The sequence below is a fragment of the Schistocerca cancellata genome, chromosome 4, assembly GCF_023864275.1.
Source record: "Schistocerca cancellata isolate TAMUIC-IGC-003103 chromosome 4, iqSchCanc2.1, whole genome shotgun sequence".
Lineage (NCBI taxonomy): Eukaryota > Metazoa > Arthropoda > Insecta > Orthoptera > Acrididae > Schistocerca > Schistocerca cancellata.
Genome location: NC_064629.1, coordinates 834,357,657 through 834,376,976, shown reverse-complemented (window position 1 = coordinate 834,376,976; position 19,320 = coordinate 834,357,657). Strand labels below are relative to the sequence as shown.

The window sequence follows — 19,320 nt, the reverse complement described above, 5'->3', positions numbered from 1 at the left end:
ATCTTTTCTGTAGCAAAAGTGATGCCTCTTTGAACAGGTTTTAATCTTGTGATGGAACTTTGATACATCGGTCTGCACTGGAGACTGAGCATCAAAGCAAGTAGTGGAAAGACCCTGGATCTTCCGTCCGTAAGAAATTCTAAATGCAATCATTTGCTTGCAGCAGTAACACATGAACAATAGCCTATACTACTCAGGCATGAGTGTGAATGAAATCAAGCCCATGATGAACAGGAAATGTACAGGATGGTAGAGGAACTGTGTATTTCTTCAAGAGAATGTTCAAACTCATACAGGGCAACTGATTCCAGAAACTATTGACAAAGTGGGTTGTGAGGTCCTACCACCTCACGTTTACAGCTCTGCTGTTGCACCTTCAGATTTTTACATTTTGGTCTGATCAAAGAAGCTTTGTATGGCATTAAGTTCCATGGGAATGGAAAGATAAAGGAAAAGAACAAAATTGGCTTTGAAATCAATGCAAAACATTTTTTCCCTCTTAAGAATATGGGGAAAGTGTGTAGAAAATGGAAAAATAGATCAAAAAGCTGTACTGAATTAATAATCAATTTTTGCTATAAAGTTATTTTCTGTCTGATTACTGAATTACCCTCATATAACTACAAACCATTATGTTAGTGAAAGAAGACACCAAGGTCACAAATAGGAAGATGCAAATTCACAACCATGACATGGGGCACAAAACAGAATTTTTTTATGATTATCAGAAGATTAATGTTAATAGGAAAAAACTATTATGTCAAAGGAGCTATCTTTCATAATTTCCAACCACATGATCGTAAGATGTTGAATGGAGACAATTTTAAAAATGCTGTCTCTTATTCTTAAATGCCCATACAACTTTGAACTAACCAGACTACTAATGTGACACTCCTGTCCTAGCAACAAATGTAATACAAAAGTACATATAAAAACAATTCTTACACTATGACATGATTTATTGCCTACCCATATACTCGTGTTCAGAAGAAGAAAAAAAAGAGAGAGAGAGAGAGAGAGAGAGAGAGAGAGAGAGAACATCTTTAACAACTACAGGTAGGACTTTCATATTCACAGGACACGTACATCAGTATGTCCTGCAGAAATGCTTAGCATTTGAACCATTTCAACCTGCAGGTTCAAGGTCAACATTGATATTGCAGCTCAACACCACCTACTGGTAAAATGTGCCTGCAGTCCTCATTGCCCCACTATGCAGATGCATGCACAAACTGGACCATCAAATCAGTGAATTTGAAAGAGGGCGCATTACTGGCGTGAGAGAATGTGATGCATCCATCCATGAAACTGTTGCTTGTGTGCAACAAAGTGTTTTGGCAGTGCAGCATGGTTCATGGAAGACCACCGAACATGACAAAATGGGTCACGTCGCACCCCCTTTCCAGAGAAGATCGACATCTCATTCGCATGGCATTGCAGGACAGATCTGCATCCTCCTCAGCTTTGACGGAACAGTGTAACACATCATGTACTATCAGGGGTGACAGTCCATCACCATTTCTTATAGTGTGGGTCACATGCACTTCATCCACTTCTCCATCTACCTTTAACGAATGTGCAGAAACATGTGAGACGGCAATCGTGTATGGAATGATGACACTGGGGACAAGAATGGCATCAGACTGTGTTTTCAGACAAACCCAGGTTTTGTCTATCTGAAAATGATGGCTTTGTTTTGGTTTGCTGCACAGTGGTGGAGCAACATCACAGTGAAGGCATTCATACAAGACACGGTGCCAACTCAAGGCCTTATGGTGTCGAGTGCTTCAAGTACAACCACAAATCACACAGTTGGTGTGTGTTTAGGGCACTGTGACCTGTGTGACATATGTGACATATGTGAATGACATTCTGCAATCTGCAGTCATACCCTTTCTGTGTAGCACCATAGATGCCATTTTTAGCAAGACAATGCATGACCACATGCTGCTGCACAAACACATTCCTTCTTGGTGTCACAGGATGTCCATCTTTTCCCTGGCCTTTAAGATAACCAGGCTTGTCGCCAACTGAAAATGTGAGGGATATGGCAAAACAACAGGTGCAGCATCGTGACCCAAATGCCAACCACCACAGATGAACTTTGAAACCAGGTGAATGCAGAGCAGATGGCTATATGACAAGACATCACTCCTGCCTCATACGCATTGATACCATCGTACATGGAAAAGTTATCAGGGCCCATGACAGACCCTGTGCCTACGAGACAACAGGACCCATGCAGAAATGAGGTGACTGAAATGTTTATCATTTCTGTAGAACTTACTAATGTACATGTACTTTGAATACGAACATCATATCTCTGGTCCTCAAGGTCTTCTGAACCCAAGTTTAAATTAAATAATTGTACAATACTGTAAAAAAACTTCTGTGTGCACAAATAATGCTGTGAACATATATTGTTGATACTCATCTTGAGGTTTAAGCTCTTCTGTCCATGTTTGCTTATGAAGAGATTTATTTATTTGTTTATTTATTGGGGATCTGCCTTGAGAAAAACACTATTTTTATTCCCCTGGCATGTTTCATTGACGTTTCAGCATTATCAGTAGGTTCTTTTATTGTATTTCTATAAAACAGGAGCAAAGCTTTTTACTACTTGTACACACATAAATTTGAGTTTTTAAGACAGTATTTACATATTTGAAAAATAGACAAAGTTTTGTATATATACCTTGTTGCCATATGTCGTGGAATTCCTGGATTTTAAGTTATTTAATGGAGTTTTTTTAATTTCACCATGTCATCTACAACCATATAGAACTTACTGTACAACAGTTACTTACTTCAAAATTTTACAAATAAAAAGCGTGCATACACGCACACACAATCTTCTACATAGTATTATTTAATGGTAGGTATAACCATAATGTGCCCATTTGTAAAATTGGAAAGTAAAGAACTGTTCTACAATAAGTTCCATATGGAAATAGATGACCAACTATGAAACATAAAAAACTGCATCCAGGAAATCCACAACATATAGCAACAAGACGTATATACGGAACTTAGTCTCTTTTTTTTTTTTTCAAATATATAAATACCATCTTAAAAACTCGAAGTTTTGTGTGTACAAGTAGTAAAAATCATTTTTCCTGTTTTACAGCAAGATGATAAGAAAACTTGACCGAAACATGTCTGGGAAATTAAAATGAAAATAAAAATTGTGTTCTGCTTTAGATGAACCGTTTCCAAAAAATGAACCTGTTGTTGATACTGCCCATGCCAACAGAATGGTGTGCTATGAACAGAAAATAAATGGTACCAACAGTTTTGGTATTATGCCCTCATACATTCAGAAATTTTTTCACCTATTTCTGAATATAGGTTCTGATATGGATAGAATTGCATGGGATTTTATGACACCAATTAAACAGAATTTAACAGAACAAGTAACATGCTTTTGTTGGCACAAACCGATATTCTCTTCATGATTATGAGGACTATGTCCATGTTGCCATTGCTCTTCTTTTTCCAGAGTTTCTATTATTTCTCTTTCTTTTTTGGCTATTTCATCATCCTCTGAGGCAATACTTGCAGTTCCATAAATCTGAAATAAAATAACAAAATGAAATGTAGTAAATGCAAATGAGGTCTAACTGCATTAACAAATATCTTTGGGGGTTGGAATGGTGGGGTAGGGAGAGGGGGAGGGAGAGAGAGAGAGAGAGAGAGAGAGAGAGAGAGAGAGAGAGAGAGAGAGAGAGAGAGAGAGAGAGAGAGACACTAACCTCACTATTCTGACGGCTGTGTTCTAATGATAGAACATCAGGTGTTGATGATGGCTTCGGAACCCATATATCATCAGGATTTCCTTTCTCCAGCTCAACCCCAGAATCGCGACTGTCAGTGGTCTCACCAAGGTTTGAGTCTGATTCTGAACAGATTGATTGTCTGTATAGTTGTTTCTGTAGCCTCTGTTCCTCCATCAAAAATGTTGTCATATCTGGAGGTGGTGCAACTTTTAGTTCTGAAACAAAATTTTTGAGGTAAAATTTATGAAGAGAGAATATTTTGTAGAATTTGCAGCTCTAGTCTTGTGCACAATTACTCTCAATTTGTGTAATAAGTATTTAGAATACATGGCCAACTATCTATCCAGATTTCTCTCTTCCTACTGTCCTTGTAGAAGATCTTTAGATTTTGACCTAAAGCCTGTCATACTTTATGTAAGACTCACTATATTGTTACAATAGTGGAAATGCATGGCAGTTGGTAGAATGCATTAAATAATTAAGAAAAGCAGTCACAGACCAGAAAAAAGCTTAACTGCGAAGCAGGAAGAAACCTTTTCTTTACTTAACACAATTTTAACTTTATCCCTAGTGCCTTGAAGAGGAAGAAACAGCAATAAAAATTTAATAGTACATACATCGAAAAAAAATTTTAAGTGTGAAAGAGACTATCCATGTGGGTTAAATTTAAAAAAGAAACCCCAGATCACAAAAGAAACCAAACCACAGATTGAAAAAGAAATACACAATCTTAGTGTGAAATAAGTTATCAGGAATGATGACAAAAAAGTGAAATTAATAGAGAGTGAACAGAAAAAGATAAATGTGTGCACATGAATAATAAAGCCTAAATAAAGAACAAAGTTCTCAAAGCAACAGGCAGCAAATGGATGTTATCAAAGTCAAGTAAAAACTACTGAAGATAAGAGATAGTACACAGGGAACACTCAGGGTGGGAAAAAAGAAGTAAAACATACTGTACTACCAAGTAATGTTATGTTCTGAAAGCCACCAACAGGGTATAGTCAGAAAAAATATAGCAATAGTAGCTATGCCTCTCAGGTTATTTAAATATAGTCTGATAAAGTGTAGTGTTATTCAGAATGGTCAAAACAAAAAATTGTCCTTTCAAGGTGTGTCTGCCCATGATTTGGACTTTAACAGTATAAATATATCTTATCTCCTTTTAACTACAGTGGAATGTTAAGAGACACAACACAGTACCCTTGACAAGTTGCTGTGAATGTCTTAACACTCGCCCATCTGTTGTGTGTTCCTTTTGAGAATTCTTCACTTCAGTAGCAAATCTGCTAGTATGTGGACAACATTTATTTGAAATTAGAAACATTGTTAGCATAGTTTGAAAGACATCCACAGTGAATTTTATCTTTAGCACAAGGTTTTAACTGACTAAAGTTTACTGTATTTTAAAATGTGTTTATCTTCCAAATGATGCATACAAAGTCAGTTTTTATATTTAAAATCTTTTTTGTCCAGACATCCCTCAAGTTGCACAACCAAGGAACACTCTGCCTGTGCTTTTGTTTTTAGAAACAGGTGTAACACATCAAAATTGCAGGATGTACTGAAGAAAAATTTGGTTTCTCATTCCCTCAACTGAATGGTAACTGGGTGAAATGTGTTGACAACAGAATTTCATCTACTCACAAAGCTTTTAGAAAATCTGACAGATTAATGTGTCCTAATTATGAGCATGTTCTTTTATATACTGGGAAGCATTTTCCAAATATTCAAAATGTTGTATGACAGAAAGACTCTAGGAAAATTATGCTAATGCATAGATGCACTGTATTCTCAAAACACCATCTCCAAGAAGCCAGATACAGATTCAAACAAACATGGAATCAACCATCACCTTTTGTACCTTGTTCTGTGATTTAAAACAGGAGAAAATACTGAGAAAAATCAGTTATATTGGAAATCTGCTAGTACTATTAAAATTATTTAAACAACAACAACATATAATACACAAAAACCAAACACAGTGAAGCATTTAACTTGATCAATGCCAGTTTGAAATTTATAACAAAACATAAGATGGAAAATACATGTAGTGCACATAAATAGCATTCAGATAACGATTTTGAACCTTCTCAAAAGATGAATTACTGTGACAAGAAATCCAGGCACTTTTTGTTTCAGGTTCTAAAACAAATATTTTGTGAAAGATACTGAAGTAATTGTCTATTTCTGATAGGAAACAATTCATATATAAACACAAAGTACACAGCTTAACATATTGGCTTTTAAGTTTTCCTACATACAAGTTACTGTGCCCACTTACAGGAAACACATTAGTACATTACTTATTTACTATGCCAACTTATAAATGTTTTAGTTTTGAAAGTGTTCTATGGATTAATTACTGTGCTAGCAGAATGACAGGAAAGTTTCAATATTTCAGATTTTATGGTATTAATTATGTGGGGTACCTGAAAGAACAAAAACTTGATCATCACAGCCAGAACTCCAGAAATAATCAGCACAGAAAGACATTAGAATCTCTGGTAACTCAGTTGCAAACTGTGGTCTGTCTGGGTCACAGGAAGATATTTGAACCAAAGCCAGTGTTTGATAAGCTACAGAACAAGATGATGAAAGTTTTGTCACCTTGCAGTTTACACAAAGTGTGTGTTATAGATACTTAATGTGTGTTCATCCTGTGACTAAGCACTCCATCTGCTACAGTCTAAGGAACAAAGCTACATGCATTGGTTATTACTGTGGTTCACAGTGAATGCTGATGTGGTAAAGTAATGTAATATATTGTCTGTTTATCTTTTGCACTGTGTGAAACACTCAAATGCTTTGCAGAACAACACAAAGTCCTGTCCCATCACAGCCAGCATCAGAAACACAATTATTTGCACAGTAGTCTATCATGAACCAAAAACTAGCCACATAACTATTAAAACATCTGTTTATTTCTTGAACTACAGCCCTTAGGAATAGACACAGATCAGTAGGTTCTACAATTAGATACAAGAGAAAGAATAGTGAACAACTGAAATGATTTGGTGATTACAAATCACTTTTGTAACAGCTTATTAAAATTGTGTAGGAAACTGCTAACGAACATATAATTCTTAGTGAAAAAAGTTTTAAGATCTATGAAGCTTCTCCAAAAACTGGTTACTGTAATGTCAAAACCAGAAGGTAAGGAATTAATGGTCTGAACATTTGTTATGAGCTGTGTATTTAGTTTTGTATCAGCAGTTGCGAAACTCTAATGACAAGCGTAATCACTGCCTGCAGTAGAAAAGATATTCAGAGCTGAGAAAGAATGGCTGCTCAGCTAACTTTGTACCTAGTAATACTAGTAATAGCCTGCACACAAGACACTCTGCACAAGTGGCCCAAAATTGATAATGACATAACTCAAGACAGCATGCAGCAGCTGCTTCTGCAGCAGTTAATTGGTTAAAAATATCCTAACAGAAGTACTTTGCTTTTCAATAAATAGCCTAAGACTAATGATTCAAACTAGAAAATGATCAAATGAATCACCCATTCAGCCATTTACCAGCTGTTGTTTATCTAGAAACTATGATAATGTAACACTTTAGACTCTCTCAGTGGATCTGTTGCATATATCAGAAACTACCAAAGGATAACGTATTATGAACAGTATCAAAAGCAGTTTATTTACAAAACTATGTTTACCTAGGTTCATGCACAGAAAGGAAACAGAAGACCTTGCTTCTGCATTGCAACATAATCACTACAGTAATTACAGCTTTTCTCTTGTATGCTCCCATAGAAAATGTTGAATGCACCAAGGTGCATGTGGGTAAATAATGTTTTAGTTCAGCACAACACTGGCACAGTGTTGTGTACAGCCTCTCACAATATTCCCAGTACTCCACAATTTTATTTGAAATAAGATGGGAATTCTTATATTTCTATACCCATTACAGCAGACAAATGGAGAAAATAATTTTTCTGTCAATATTATGAACTATTTGTTGTAACCATGGGCTCCCTTTAAATTTTGATTAAGGACAATTGTTCTATTTTGGTACTGTACAAATATATCATCTATAACAGTAGTATGCCCATAGAAAACAGTTAATGATGCAGTCAAGTGCCAGGTTTTGGGGATAGGTAGGCCTACTGCTGAGAACTTAAAATTGGATTGTCTAATTATGGATGGATGGATGGATGGAAAATGATAAAACCCACCCTCATGAATAAAATGTAAAAATAAATCAGCTGATGAGGCGTTGTCAGATAAAATTGCAGCAACAAGTCCGGTAACCCAAGATTTCATCGTTGGGAAGTCAAAGTGCAGCAGTGCACCAGAATATGGTCCACTGTCAACTGGGTGCCACACCGACACTCAGGCAGGTCTTCATGGCGCAGGAGGTAACCGTGGGTCGTCCAAGCATGGCCAATGCGGAGCCAGCAGAGGACGACTGATTCCCTGTGAGACGCCCGCATGGAAGACTTCCACACATTCGTAGACTCCTTAATGACACACTGTTTGTTGTGTGTACCGTTATGCCATGCCGTCTCCCAAAGCCGAAAAATCCTGTGGCAAAAGTCAGAACGCAGGTCAGGTGCAGAGATGCCCATCTCCAGAAATGGTTTCCGCATAGCCTATTGGGCCAGCCTGTCAGCAAGTTCGTTGCCTGGGATGCCGATGTGTCCTGGGGCCCACACAAACACGACTGAATGATGGGACCAGTCAAGTGCACAGATGGACTCCTGGATGGAGGCTACCAAAGGATGGCGAGGGTAGCACTGGTCGATAGCTTGTAGGCTACTCAAGGAGTCAGTACACAGAAGAAATGATTGCCCGGGGCATGAACGGATATACTGAAGTGCACGAGAGATGGCCACCAGCTCTGCAGTGAATACACTGCAGCCATCAGGCAAGAAATGCTGTTCAAAATGGCCTCTGTGGACGTAGGCAAAGCCAACATGACCATCAGCCATAGAACTGTCATCGTAAACCACTTCAGAACCTCAGAACACATCAAGAATCGAGAGGAAGTAACAGCAGAGAGTGGCAGGAGTAATTGAGTCCTTAGGGTCATGTGAAAGGTCCAGACAAATCTGCAGGCTAGGTGTCCAATGCAACTGGCAAACAGTTGTGCATGTTGCATCTGCAATGGAAGGACTCAGGACTCCGGCCTCCACCAGGGCACTGGTCACCGGACTCGTTCTGAAAGCTCCTGTCGCTAGGCGAACTCCACAGTGGTGCACTGGGTCGAGTACACGCAACACTGAGGGTACCGCCGAACCATAGATCAGACTCCCATAGACAAAGTGGGAGTGAACAAGGTCTTTGTAGAGCTGCAGCAGAGTAGAGCAATCTGTACCCCAATTGGTGTTGCTTAGGCAGTGGAGGGCATTGAGGTGCTGCCAACACATCTGCTTAAGCTGACGAAGGTGAGGTAGCCAAGTCAATCGGGCATCAAAAACCAGTCCTAAGAATCAATATGTCTCACAACAGTGAGTGGATTGTCATGAAGGTAAAGTTCTGGTTCCGGAGGAATGGTATGATGCTGACAGAAGTGCACAACACACGACTTAGTGGCCGGAAACTGGAAGATGTGGGCGAGAGCCCATGACTGTGCCTTGTGGATGGCTCCCTGTAGGGACCGCTCACCAACACCAGTGCTGGTGGAACAGTATGAAATGCAGAAGGCATCTGCATACAGAGAGGGTGAGATGGACGGCCCTACAGCTGCTGCTACTGCTGCTGCTGCTGTTTCTAGACCATTAATGGCCACTAAAAATAGTGATACACTCAATATAGAGCCCTGTAGGACCCCATTCTCCTGGATATGGGGGGAACTATGGGAGGCACCAGCTTTGACATGGAAAGTACAGAGCGACATGAAATTCTGGATAAAAATCGGGAGCGGGCCTCAGAGACCCCACCCGTATAATTTGGCAAGGATATGACGTCACCAGGTGGTGTCATAAGCTTTGCATGGATCAAAAACGATGCCAACAAAGTGTTGGCATCTGGAAAAGGCTGTTCGGATGGCAGACCTGAGGTACACAAGATCATCAGTGGTAGAGCAACCCTGGAGGAAGACGCCCTGACATGGAGTCAGTAGGCCACGTGACTCCAGGACCCAACCCAACTGTTGACATACCATACGTTCCAGCAGCTTACAAACAATGTTGTTGAGACTGATGGGCTGATAGCTATCCACATCAAGTGAGTTTTTGCTGGGTGTGAGCACCAGAATGATGGTGTTCACCTGTCATTGTGATGCAAAGATGCCATTGCACCATATCCGGTTGAAGATTATGAGGATATAGTGCTTGTAGTCAGACAAGAGATGTTTGATCACCTGACTCTGGATCTGATCCGGCCCACGAGCTGTGTCAGGGCAATGTGCAAGTGCGCTGAGGAGTCCCCACTCTGTAAATGGGGCATTATAGAGTTCACTGTGGCATGCAGAGAACAAGAGAACTTTCCTTTCCATCCGCTGTTTGTGGGTGCAAAAGGCTGGGGGAGAGGGGGGGGGGGGTAGTTCTCTGACGCAGAGGCTCAAGCATAGTGCTCAGCGAAGTGCTCGGCACTCATGTTTGCATCGGTACATAGCACGCCATTGATGGTAATTCCAAGGACACCTGTTGGGGTGTGGTACCCAAATAGACATCTGATTTTTTTCCAGACCTTGGAGATGACATATGGCACCCAATGGTTGACACATACCTCTCCTAACACTCCTGTCTCCGTCGTTTTATAATCTGGCATTCACAGGGACGGAGCCGCTTAAAGGCTATCAGATGCTCTAGAACAGGGTGTTGTTTATGTCACTGTACAGCTCGACGACAGTCTGTAATTGCCTCAGCGACTTCTGGCGACCACCAAGGGACTGTCTTTCGCTGGGGGCACCCTAAAGAGCAAGGGATCACATTTTCTGCTACGTAAACAATTGTGGTAGTCACCTGCTCAGCCATCACATCCATGTTACCATGTGGGGCAGAGTCAACGGTGACATCAGAGGTGAAAGTTTCCCAGTCTGCCTTGTTTAAAGTCCATCTGGGCAGGTGTCCGTGGGCCTGACACTGGGGCAATGACAGGAAGATGGGGAAGTGGTCACTATCACACAGGCCATCATGCGCTCTCCAGTGGATAGACGGGAAAAGTCCTGGGCAGCAAATTGATAAATCAGTGGCCGAGTAACTACCCCGAGACACTGAAATGTGTGGCAGCCCCAGTATCTATGAGGAAGAGGTCGAAGTTGAACTGAGACAGTAAAGTTTTGACATCTTTACCTCGGCCAGTACGTACGGCGTCACCCCACAAGGGGGTTACCGGCGTTAAAATCTCCCAGAAGTAGGAAAGGTTTAGGGAGTTCATCAATCAGTGCAGCTAGTACATTCAGGTGTACTGCACCATCTGGAGGAAGATATAAAATGCAGACAGTTATTTCCTGCGTCATTGTCATTCTGACAGCCACAGCTTCAGGAGGGGGTTTGAAGGGGCACAGGTTCACTACAGACTGAGTTTAGTACATAAATGCAAACTCCACCTGACACTCTATTATAGTCGCTACGGTTTCTGTAATACCCCTCATAGCCCTGGAGGGCATGGGTGCACATTGCCAGGAACCATGTCTCCTGGAGTGCAATGCAGAAAGCAAGTGTAGAGCATAACATTTGCCGTAGCTTGGCCAGGCAGTGGAAAAAACCGCCGCAATTCCACTGGAGGATGAAATCATCGTGAGACTGGGAAGGCACGGAAAATTCAATGAGGCAGTTTACACCTCAGGGTCACCTGCTGCCACTGACTTTTGCCTGAGCAATCTATATCCATTGTGTCTGAGGGTTTGGCGAGATCCAGGTCCTCAGCGGACGACAGAATCTGCACCCCATCCTCAGACGCAGAGCTTGTAGGTAGTGGTGGTGTAGGTGTCACTGCAAGTTCCTTGTTCTTAGGGGTCTTCTTTTTCAATTTCTCGTGCTGTTCCTTGGGTGTCCCTGGCTGGGAGGACTTCACTGAATCAGTCTCCAGGATGGAGGATGAGCACGAAGCCCTATGACCAGCTGCTTTTCGGCTCTTCAGCCGCTGGCAGGTGTCACCTATCTCACTAGCAGTAACCTGGGAAGGGAGTGACCCAAGGGATCCCTTCCTAGTGAGAGGAGGCGAAGAAGCCTTACACTTCTCTGGGTCAGAAGTGGGGACTGAAATCCCCGATGGTTGGGGGGCTGTTGCTCCTAAAGTAGGTGGTGCGGGAGCAACAAGGAGGGAACGGCCCCCCACCATCAAGGAGGCAGGTGTAGTCTCGCAGTTCTGAGAGGCGACAGGAATTCCACGAATTGATGGGGATGACAATTGTTCTCGTAGCGGTGGCACATAAGGAGGTCATAGCCACAGGATGTACGTGCTTAAATTTCCTCTTAGCCTCAGTGTAGGTCAGTCAGTCCAGGGTCTTATACTCCGGGATTTTCCTTTCTTTCTGTAAAATCCTGCAGTCTGGCGAGCAAGATGAATGATGCTCTCTACAGTTGATACAAATGGGAGGTGGGATGCATGGGGTGTTGGGATGTGATGGACATCCACGATCTCGACATGTGACACTGCAAGTACAGCGGGAAGACATATGACCGAAATGTCAGCACTTAAAGCACTGCATCGGGAGAGGATATATGGCTTGACATCACAGGGGTAGACCATCACCTTGACCTTCTCAGGCAATGTGTCATTCTCTAAGGCCAAGATGAAGGCACCTGGTTATCCCTCAGACCCCGATCGATGTGCCAGACAAAATAAACACCTCACCACTCTAAATTGGCATGCAGCTCATCATCAGACTGCAAAAGAAGGTCCTTGTGGAATATAATACCCTGGACCATATTTAAGCTCTTATGAGGCGTGATGGTAACAAACATCCAACAACTTACCAAAAATGAGTAATGCCTGTGACTGGGCAGAGGATGCTGTTTTTATCAAACCTGACGCAGAGCACAGTTTGGACAGGCCATCCACCTCCCCAAACGTGTCCTCCAAATGCTCCACAAAAAACTGAGGATTCATGGACATTCCCCATCAACTCTCGTACAAACGAGGAACTGGGGTGAATAAGCTTCACTGACATCCTTAGCCCGGCGTTCCTCCCATGGTGTGGCCAGGGAGGGGAATAACTTGGGGTCATATTTCTTAGCATTGAAGTTAGACTTTGCCTGCTTAGAGACTGCTGGTGGTGGACCACCAGCAAGAGATGATGTACTACACTTCGTGGCGTGTCATCTGCCCTGATGCCACCCACTCTGGCCAGGGGCCCTCCCCACAGGCACCACCCAGGTGCAGCAAAGGCCACCTGGCAGGATGGCCATTCCCGGGAGTCCCAATGCTCCAGGGTGATGGGCATCTACTCCTTGGCATACATGGGGAGTTAATGGTGCAGGCACCAGCAGAGCGACGTCTGTGTTGTTGGGGGGGCTACAACCAACAGGGTACATGGTGGCCCCACCACAACGGACTGGCTACCATGCTGGATATGAGGTACAAAGAAGTCTATGGTCATCATCAGCACATAAAACGACACTGCATAGTGGGTGGAGGAACACACCCAGGAAGGTGTCCTTGCTCAAGAGATGAGCAGGACTGCAATGCCATGATGAGAATGTGGGCTACAAATCTCAATGCACAATGGATACTGTGCACCATGTAAGGCGCCCTTGCCCAATTGGCTCGCTCTTTGGGAAAATTTTGAAAAATGGACATCAAACCCTACAGGGGATGATCACGAAGGCCGAAATGTGTGCGGGTCTTTTTAGTCGCCTCTTATTTCCATTTTGTCAGAGCATTCTTGAGGTAAGAATACTGAATGCAAACTCCTAGAATATCTTTTTTGTAATGAAATGCTCACTTTAACATCTGAAGCAATACATTTTTGCAACTTTTCTATCATTACTATGAATCAAGTGTAAGAAAGATATTCCGATATAAAATTGAGTAACTGAAGTGCTACCTACCTGGCTCCAAGTAACTGTCATCAGCATTCCCCTCAATACCCAAAAAATTGGTGCGTTTTCTTCTGATTTCTTTTTTTATTCTCTTAGTGGAGTCAATCCTCTGAAGCCCTCTGCCCTAGAAATGAACAAAAACGTAAAACTAGCTACGTAAAATCTTGAACACTGAGTAAATTTTCACTTAGTCCATGTTACAGAGTAGATAACTTTACAGTGCACCTTTGTTGAAGTAGGAGTGTGCTAAGTTCATGGTAGAGTAAATAATCAGTCAACATTTCAATTGGGTGCAGAGTGCAATCCATGTTCAAGTTTTGTTGCTATTTCCTCTTTAACCTATGATCCTAGCCTACACAGAATCAAATCACTAGACATTTGAGTATGCAAGCCGTCTAGGTGTCATGTCATCTTTAATAATATGAACTTCATTATGTGCATTCAGAGATATTTCCATGATTTTATACGGTGTACTAAGGTGAAACTGTCTGGCTACTCTAGAATCTTCCTAAATTTGTATGGGATTTTTATGTAAAACTACTTCATCAGGTTACCCTCCATTCAGAGGCTGTTGCACGCAGTGACTGTTCTGTTGGTTCAGAATTCTGCCGTCACAAAAATACCGGCATCAACTTGATTAATGATCAGGTTGTTGTTAAAAATGCATGGTTCTGGGAGTTGTTTGAGGACTTGCTGCTGGGAACTGTTGTAGGGTCTGACCCAGGGAGAATGAGGTAACACCTACCATCTTGCCAATACGTAGCAACCATTTGCATTATACTATACGAGTACAATGAGTATAATTCTGAACCAACAGAACTTCTTCCATGATATGTTAGGTGAGATGCATAAACAGTATTATTAACAGAAATTCCATATACTGGTTGTTTTACACTTACAAGGAAAATCGGCTTTAAGGAAGAAAGAGGTTAGCACCCTCTACGTCTATAGCGGAATAGCCAAATTGTGACAACCATGCATCTGACTGATGTTTGGCGCCATCTATGAACTATTTAATAAATATGACTAACAATATACTTATTATGTTTTAATAAAGGGAGACATAATATAAAAATAAATATGGCTTAAATATATCAACCAATAGATGTATACAGCACGTGTCTTCCAGTGTTTCATAAATTTAAAAAATGTTTTTAAACATTAAAAAAGTTTTACCCACCTGACATAATTTAAATGTTTTAATAATAATAACGGACTCTCAAGGAGTGAACATGGAAATTTTATTACTTGGTGATAAATAGGAAATACGTCAGACAACAATGTACAAATTTTACTTAAATTTCAAACGGACAAATGGTAGCTGAAATCTATTATTCACATGTAAAACTTCTGTCAAATGTGATTGGCAACCTAAGCCCATGAAATTTTTTGTTGTTCAAAGACTCAAACTAAGCCAGATTCACCTTTCTGAGCTAAGGTACAAGAACGTTATGCAGTTAATGATCTTGGCATTTTACTTTATGGCGGAACTTCTCAGAAATTTGGTTTCTTCATTCCACCATATGAAAATTTTTCTTCTACGTGCCACATAAAAAATATCAGCAACAAACCTGTACAGTGAAGTATTTCAGCAAGACATTCTAAACATATACCTTTCAGCCATTATCTAGCAAACATAATGATCAGTCTCAAATTTCTCTTCATAACGACGATGGTACACCGCCAAAATATCAGTTGAAGAAATTCCAAATATGTAACTACTATGCAGCAACTTCTTCAAATTTCAAATTTGCTACGAGAACTTTATGTTTCTCATAACCTTGCTGATTAAAGTTTGGCACCCATGCTGCTGCAGCATTATAAACTGTTAGAACATAAATATTGCAGTTCTTACTTAGCAATAAAAGTAATTTCAAACATTGATACAAGAGACTGGTACAGCATGTGTACAGCATGTTTACATCATCATATAATATGGCAGAAGTGCACAGAAAAATACAGCACAGTGCTTTTTGCCCTAATGGATGCCTGTACATTCAACAAGAAGTTGATTTTCCTAAGTTGAAAACCACAATAAATTGATACACTGATGGCTCCAGAGATGTGACGACATATGTAGCAGGCATGGGCATCTAATACGGACAATTTTGAGCACAGCTGGGATGCTGTGCTAAGCAACATACGCACTTTGAACCTTACTCATATTAGTATTCAGGTGATTACTGAATGCCCTTAGATGACCATTGCTACCTGGCACTGTACAGACTTGAGATAATGAATTGCCAATGTGACCTGATGAAGATGGTGCTAAAGATAAGTATGGAAGTGCATCTAAATCATATTTCTGATCAATATAAACCATGCTGATAAAAGTTGAACAGAACATAATGAAGTTACAAGGTACCAGTGGTCAGCAGAGTGAGTTAATTAAGCAATACAATAAACAGGGTCATAGATGATCTGTTAACAAGCTGAAGTCAACCTTGGTTAGTTGGCTGTCTGCAATTGTTATCAGAGATAACCATTTTAACACTAATCAACCGGTCCTGTGTGCCAGTTCTGCTGTAGACAAAAGCAAATATGCATTTGGTAACAATCCTAGTCATAATATGGTAAAATATAGCATGTCTTGTTGAAGAATATTTTAAAATTCAAGCATTTAATTAACAATTGCAAGTATAAAAGCAATACATCTAAAAGCAAGTTGCACGTGCTTATATCAGAAGTGTGAACCTAGAGCTAAATGAAATTACAGGATCTTAGTAGCTTTAACAAAGCAAATATGAGAGTTATATACTGAATATTAATTGCATCCAGGGGAAAAATTCAGCTGCAGAAACCATGAAATTACCAGCTGAAAGCTTTATGTGCGTATCTTTTAATCGTGTGCCTGTAACTTAATGTTTCTTCTTTATGGTAAGTAGCAATCTATCTTTTCCTACATTATTTATATTTCTACCTGGAGTTTCCATTGCTGATCAAAATTACAGTACAACAGAAACTCTGGCTAGTACTTACCTTAAGGAGGCAAAATGCTGAGTACTTGCTGAATGAAATACTTTGAAGTAGAGAAATACTGTACCAAGATTTCAGAACTTTTATCTTCCTTTTTCAGGAATGCAAGAGGTTTTTAAGTTGGAAAAGATTTGAAAGAAGACAAAACAGATAATTAAAGACACTGATCATTTTTACTATTAAGTATAGTTCACTACTCACTCTCTGTACATGTTCATCATCACTATCAGACTGAGGCGGCGGCGGGGGTGGTGGCTTTTCCTTTGGTGGTTCTGCTGCTGTTACAGGGCCAAGTGGAAATGTGAGACCAGCCACAATTTCAATTTCACTTGAAAGATTTAGTGGTGGAATCTGGTAGGAAAAAAACTGATATTTAACTCAGACATTAAGTTCTTGTGTGTGTGTGTGTGTGTGTGTGTGTGTGTGTGTGTGTGTGTGTGTGTGAGAGAGAGAGAGAGAGAGAGAGAGAGAGAGAGAGAGAGAGAGAGAGAGAAGAAACAAAGCAGCAAGCACATTCATCCATCCCCTAACAAAACACACACACACACACACACACACACACACACACACACACACACACACACACACACACACACGTTTAATAGTGATATGTGGATACAAAAGATGATACTGAAATTTTCAAATCTTCATTATCTTTCTCCCTGAATTACAAATGAAAGGAAACAGAAGAATGAAGAAAATTAGGCAGACACTGTAAGTGTGGAAATGCTGGGTTAGAGAATGGGACAAGGTGCCACCCAAAAAGGGTGAGAGGGTTGAGTATGGGATAGTCTTTTGTCCCACACCACTCCTACTGCCAGATAGCCCACCCTTTCATCTCTTATGGCATGCCAATGTAGCCTACATCCACACGAGGCCGGGCAAGATAATGACATTACCCCACTTGGACAGCCAATGAGTGGGTCCTGTGTTATCGCAAGCTGCAACAGTCAATTGCATGGATTCAGGGCATTAACACGTGTCACTTTACAGTTTACAGCCCATTGAGTCAGCGGCAGTTCTTCACTGGGCGGCAGGAACTAAGAGCCAGAGTTTGTCGAGAGAGATTCTAGAATTCAAGCTTAGCAATACTCTGAAGACAGCAGCTGCCTGTCTGGATTAAGCCACCTACAGTGAACAGTCCACAAGGATAGGAACTGCCACATTTCTTGGAGTAGTGTTGTTGATAACAGACTGTCTCTGGACAGGTGTACCTCTGGAAGTGACTTATGTTATGGAACTTAGTTATTAGCCCGGGCAGATTCATGTACGTGAATAACCTGAACTGGATGATATGGTTTACATGTATGCTGCAATAAATAAGTGTTCTATTTCATTGTACTAATTAAACAGTGTAGTGGCGTTCCAGTACATTATCATGACTCAGGTGACTGACACAGTCAGTTTGATATCAAACTGCTATCCATTAGATAGAATGAATGCCAGAACAGGTCAGGTGGGGGAGAGGGAGGTGGGGGAGAGGGGGAAGGGGGGAGGGAGGGAGGGCTGTTTGTGTAACTAAGAGGAAAGGAATCATTATGCTAGTTTATTATTTTGGATAATTACCCTGTTTTAGAGTTGCATCATTTGATTTATACGACCAACAGAACCACATCATATTTTAGTACTGTACACAAATTTGTGGAAGGTAACACGTTTGTGGAAGGTAACACGTTTGTGGAAGGTAACACGTTTGTGGAAGGTAACACGTTTGTGGAAGGTAACACGTTTGTGGAAGGTAACACGTTTGTGGAAGGTAACACGTTTGTGGAAGGTAACACGTTTGTGGAAGGTAACACGTTTGTGGAAGGTAACACGTTTGTGGAAGGTAACACGTTTGTGGAAGGTAACACGTTTAAGCTGTTTTTCAAATTTTATACGAATATTCAATATTCCTACCACATCAAATCTGAATAAAAACTCAAGCTCTGGCAACAGTTTTCATCTTCATAAAGAACAACCAATCTTAGCATCCCAGGCAGAGAAGGCAAATGACATGATTTTTCAGCTGCCTGAGAAGATAAGAAGATAAGAGTGTAGCTGAACTTCATTAAGGACAGTCTTACCTCAGGATCCCTAGAATTTGCAACACCTCTCCTCAGCATCAGAACAACTATACTGATCAATCCAGTTTCCATCCACTGCAGAATGCCAAATACATTAAAATCACTGATTTACAAAAATCAGTGATATCTGACCACATTCTTAGTCACATAAATGACCATAAAATTATGTTTAATTAAACAAAATTTAGTTCTGAACATCATAGTACTGGGACATTGTTCACAAAAGAAGTCTTAACCAGGACAGCAGCCAAAAAATTAGTGGTGCATGGAAACAGGTTCTCAATACTGAGAGGCCACAGAGGAATTCTGTGAGTTCCTTACATTACAGTAGGTGCCACTAGCATCATGGACACTGACAAGATCTCTGGCAGCATAACAACAGTTGTTCTTTATGAAAATGGAGGTTACCATACAAAGCTTAAGTCTTTATTCTAATATTGTAGGTCACAAACTCAGAATATTTTACAGGAGGAGGTCAATGCAAAAACACACTGGTCCCAATTATTTTGATTTACTGGCTGTCTATATCTGGACAGGATCCTCCTCTTTACCAGCAAGTAAAC

At 40.8% G+C, this 19,320-nt stretch overlaps 1 protein-coding gene across 2 annotated transcripts in view; it reads right to left on the bottom strand.

The window, feature by feature from the left end:
* The window catches only part of LOC126184904 (uncharacterized), a 174,598-nt gene that overhangs the window by 42,142 nt on the left and 113,136 nt on the right, over positions 1 to 19,320 (bottom strand). For both annotated transcript variants that reach the window (XM_049927555.1, XM_049927556.1), the window contains 4 exons: positions 16,893 to 17,042; positions 13,725 to 13,839; positions 3,753 to 3,991; positions 3,439 to 3,571 (listed from right to left, as the gene is read on the bottom strand). In XM_049927555.1, the coding sequence (XP_049783512.1) occupies positions 3,439 to 3,571; positions 3,753 to 3,991; positions 13,725 to 13,839; positions 16,893 to 17,042 (637 nt within the window). The remainder of the gene's footprint in view (positions 1 to 3,438; positions 3,572 to 3,752; positions 3,992 to 13,724; positions 13,840 to 16,892; positions 17,043 to 19,320) is intronic.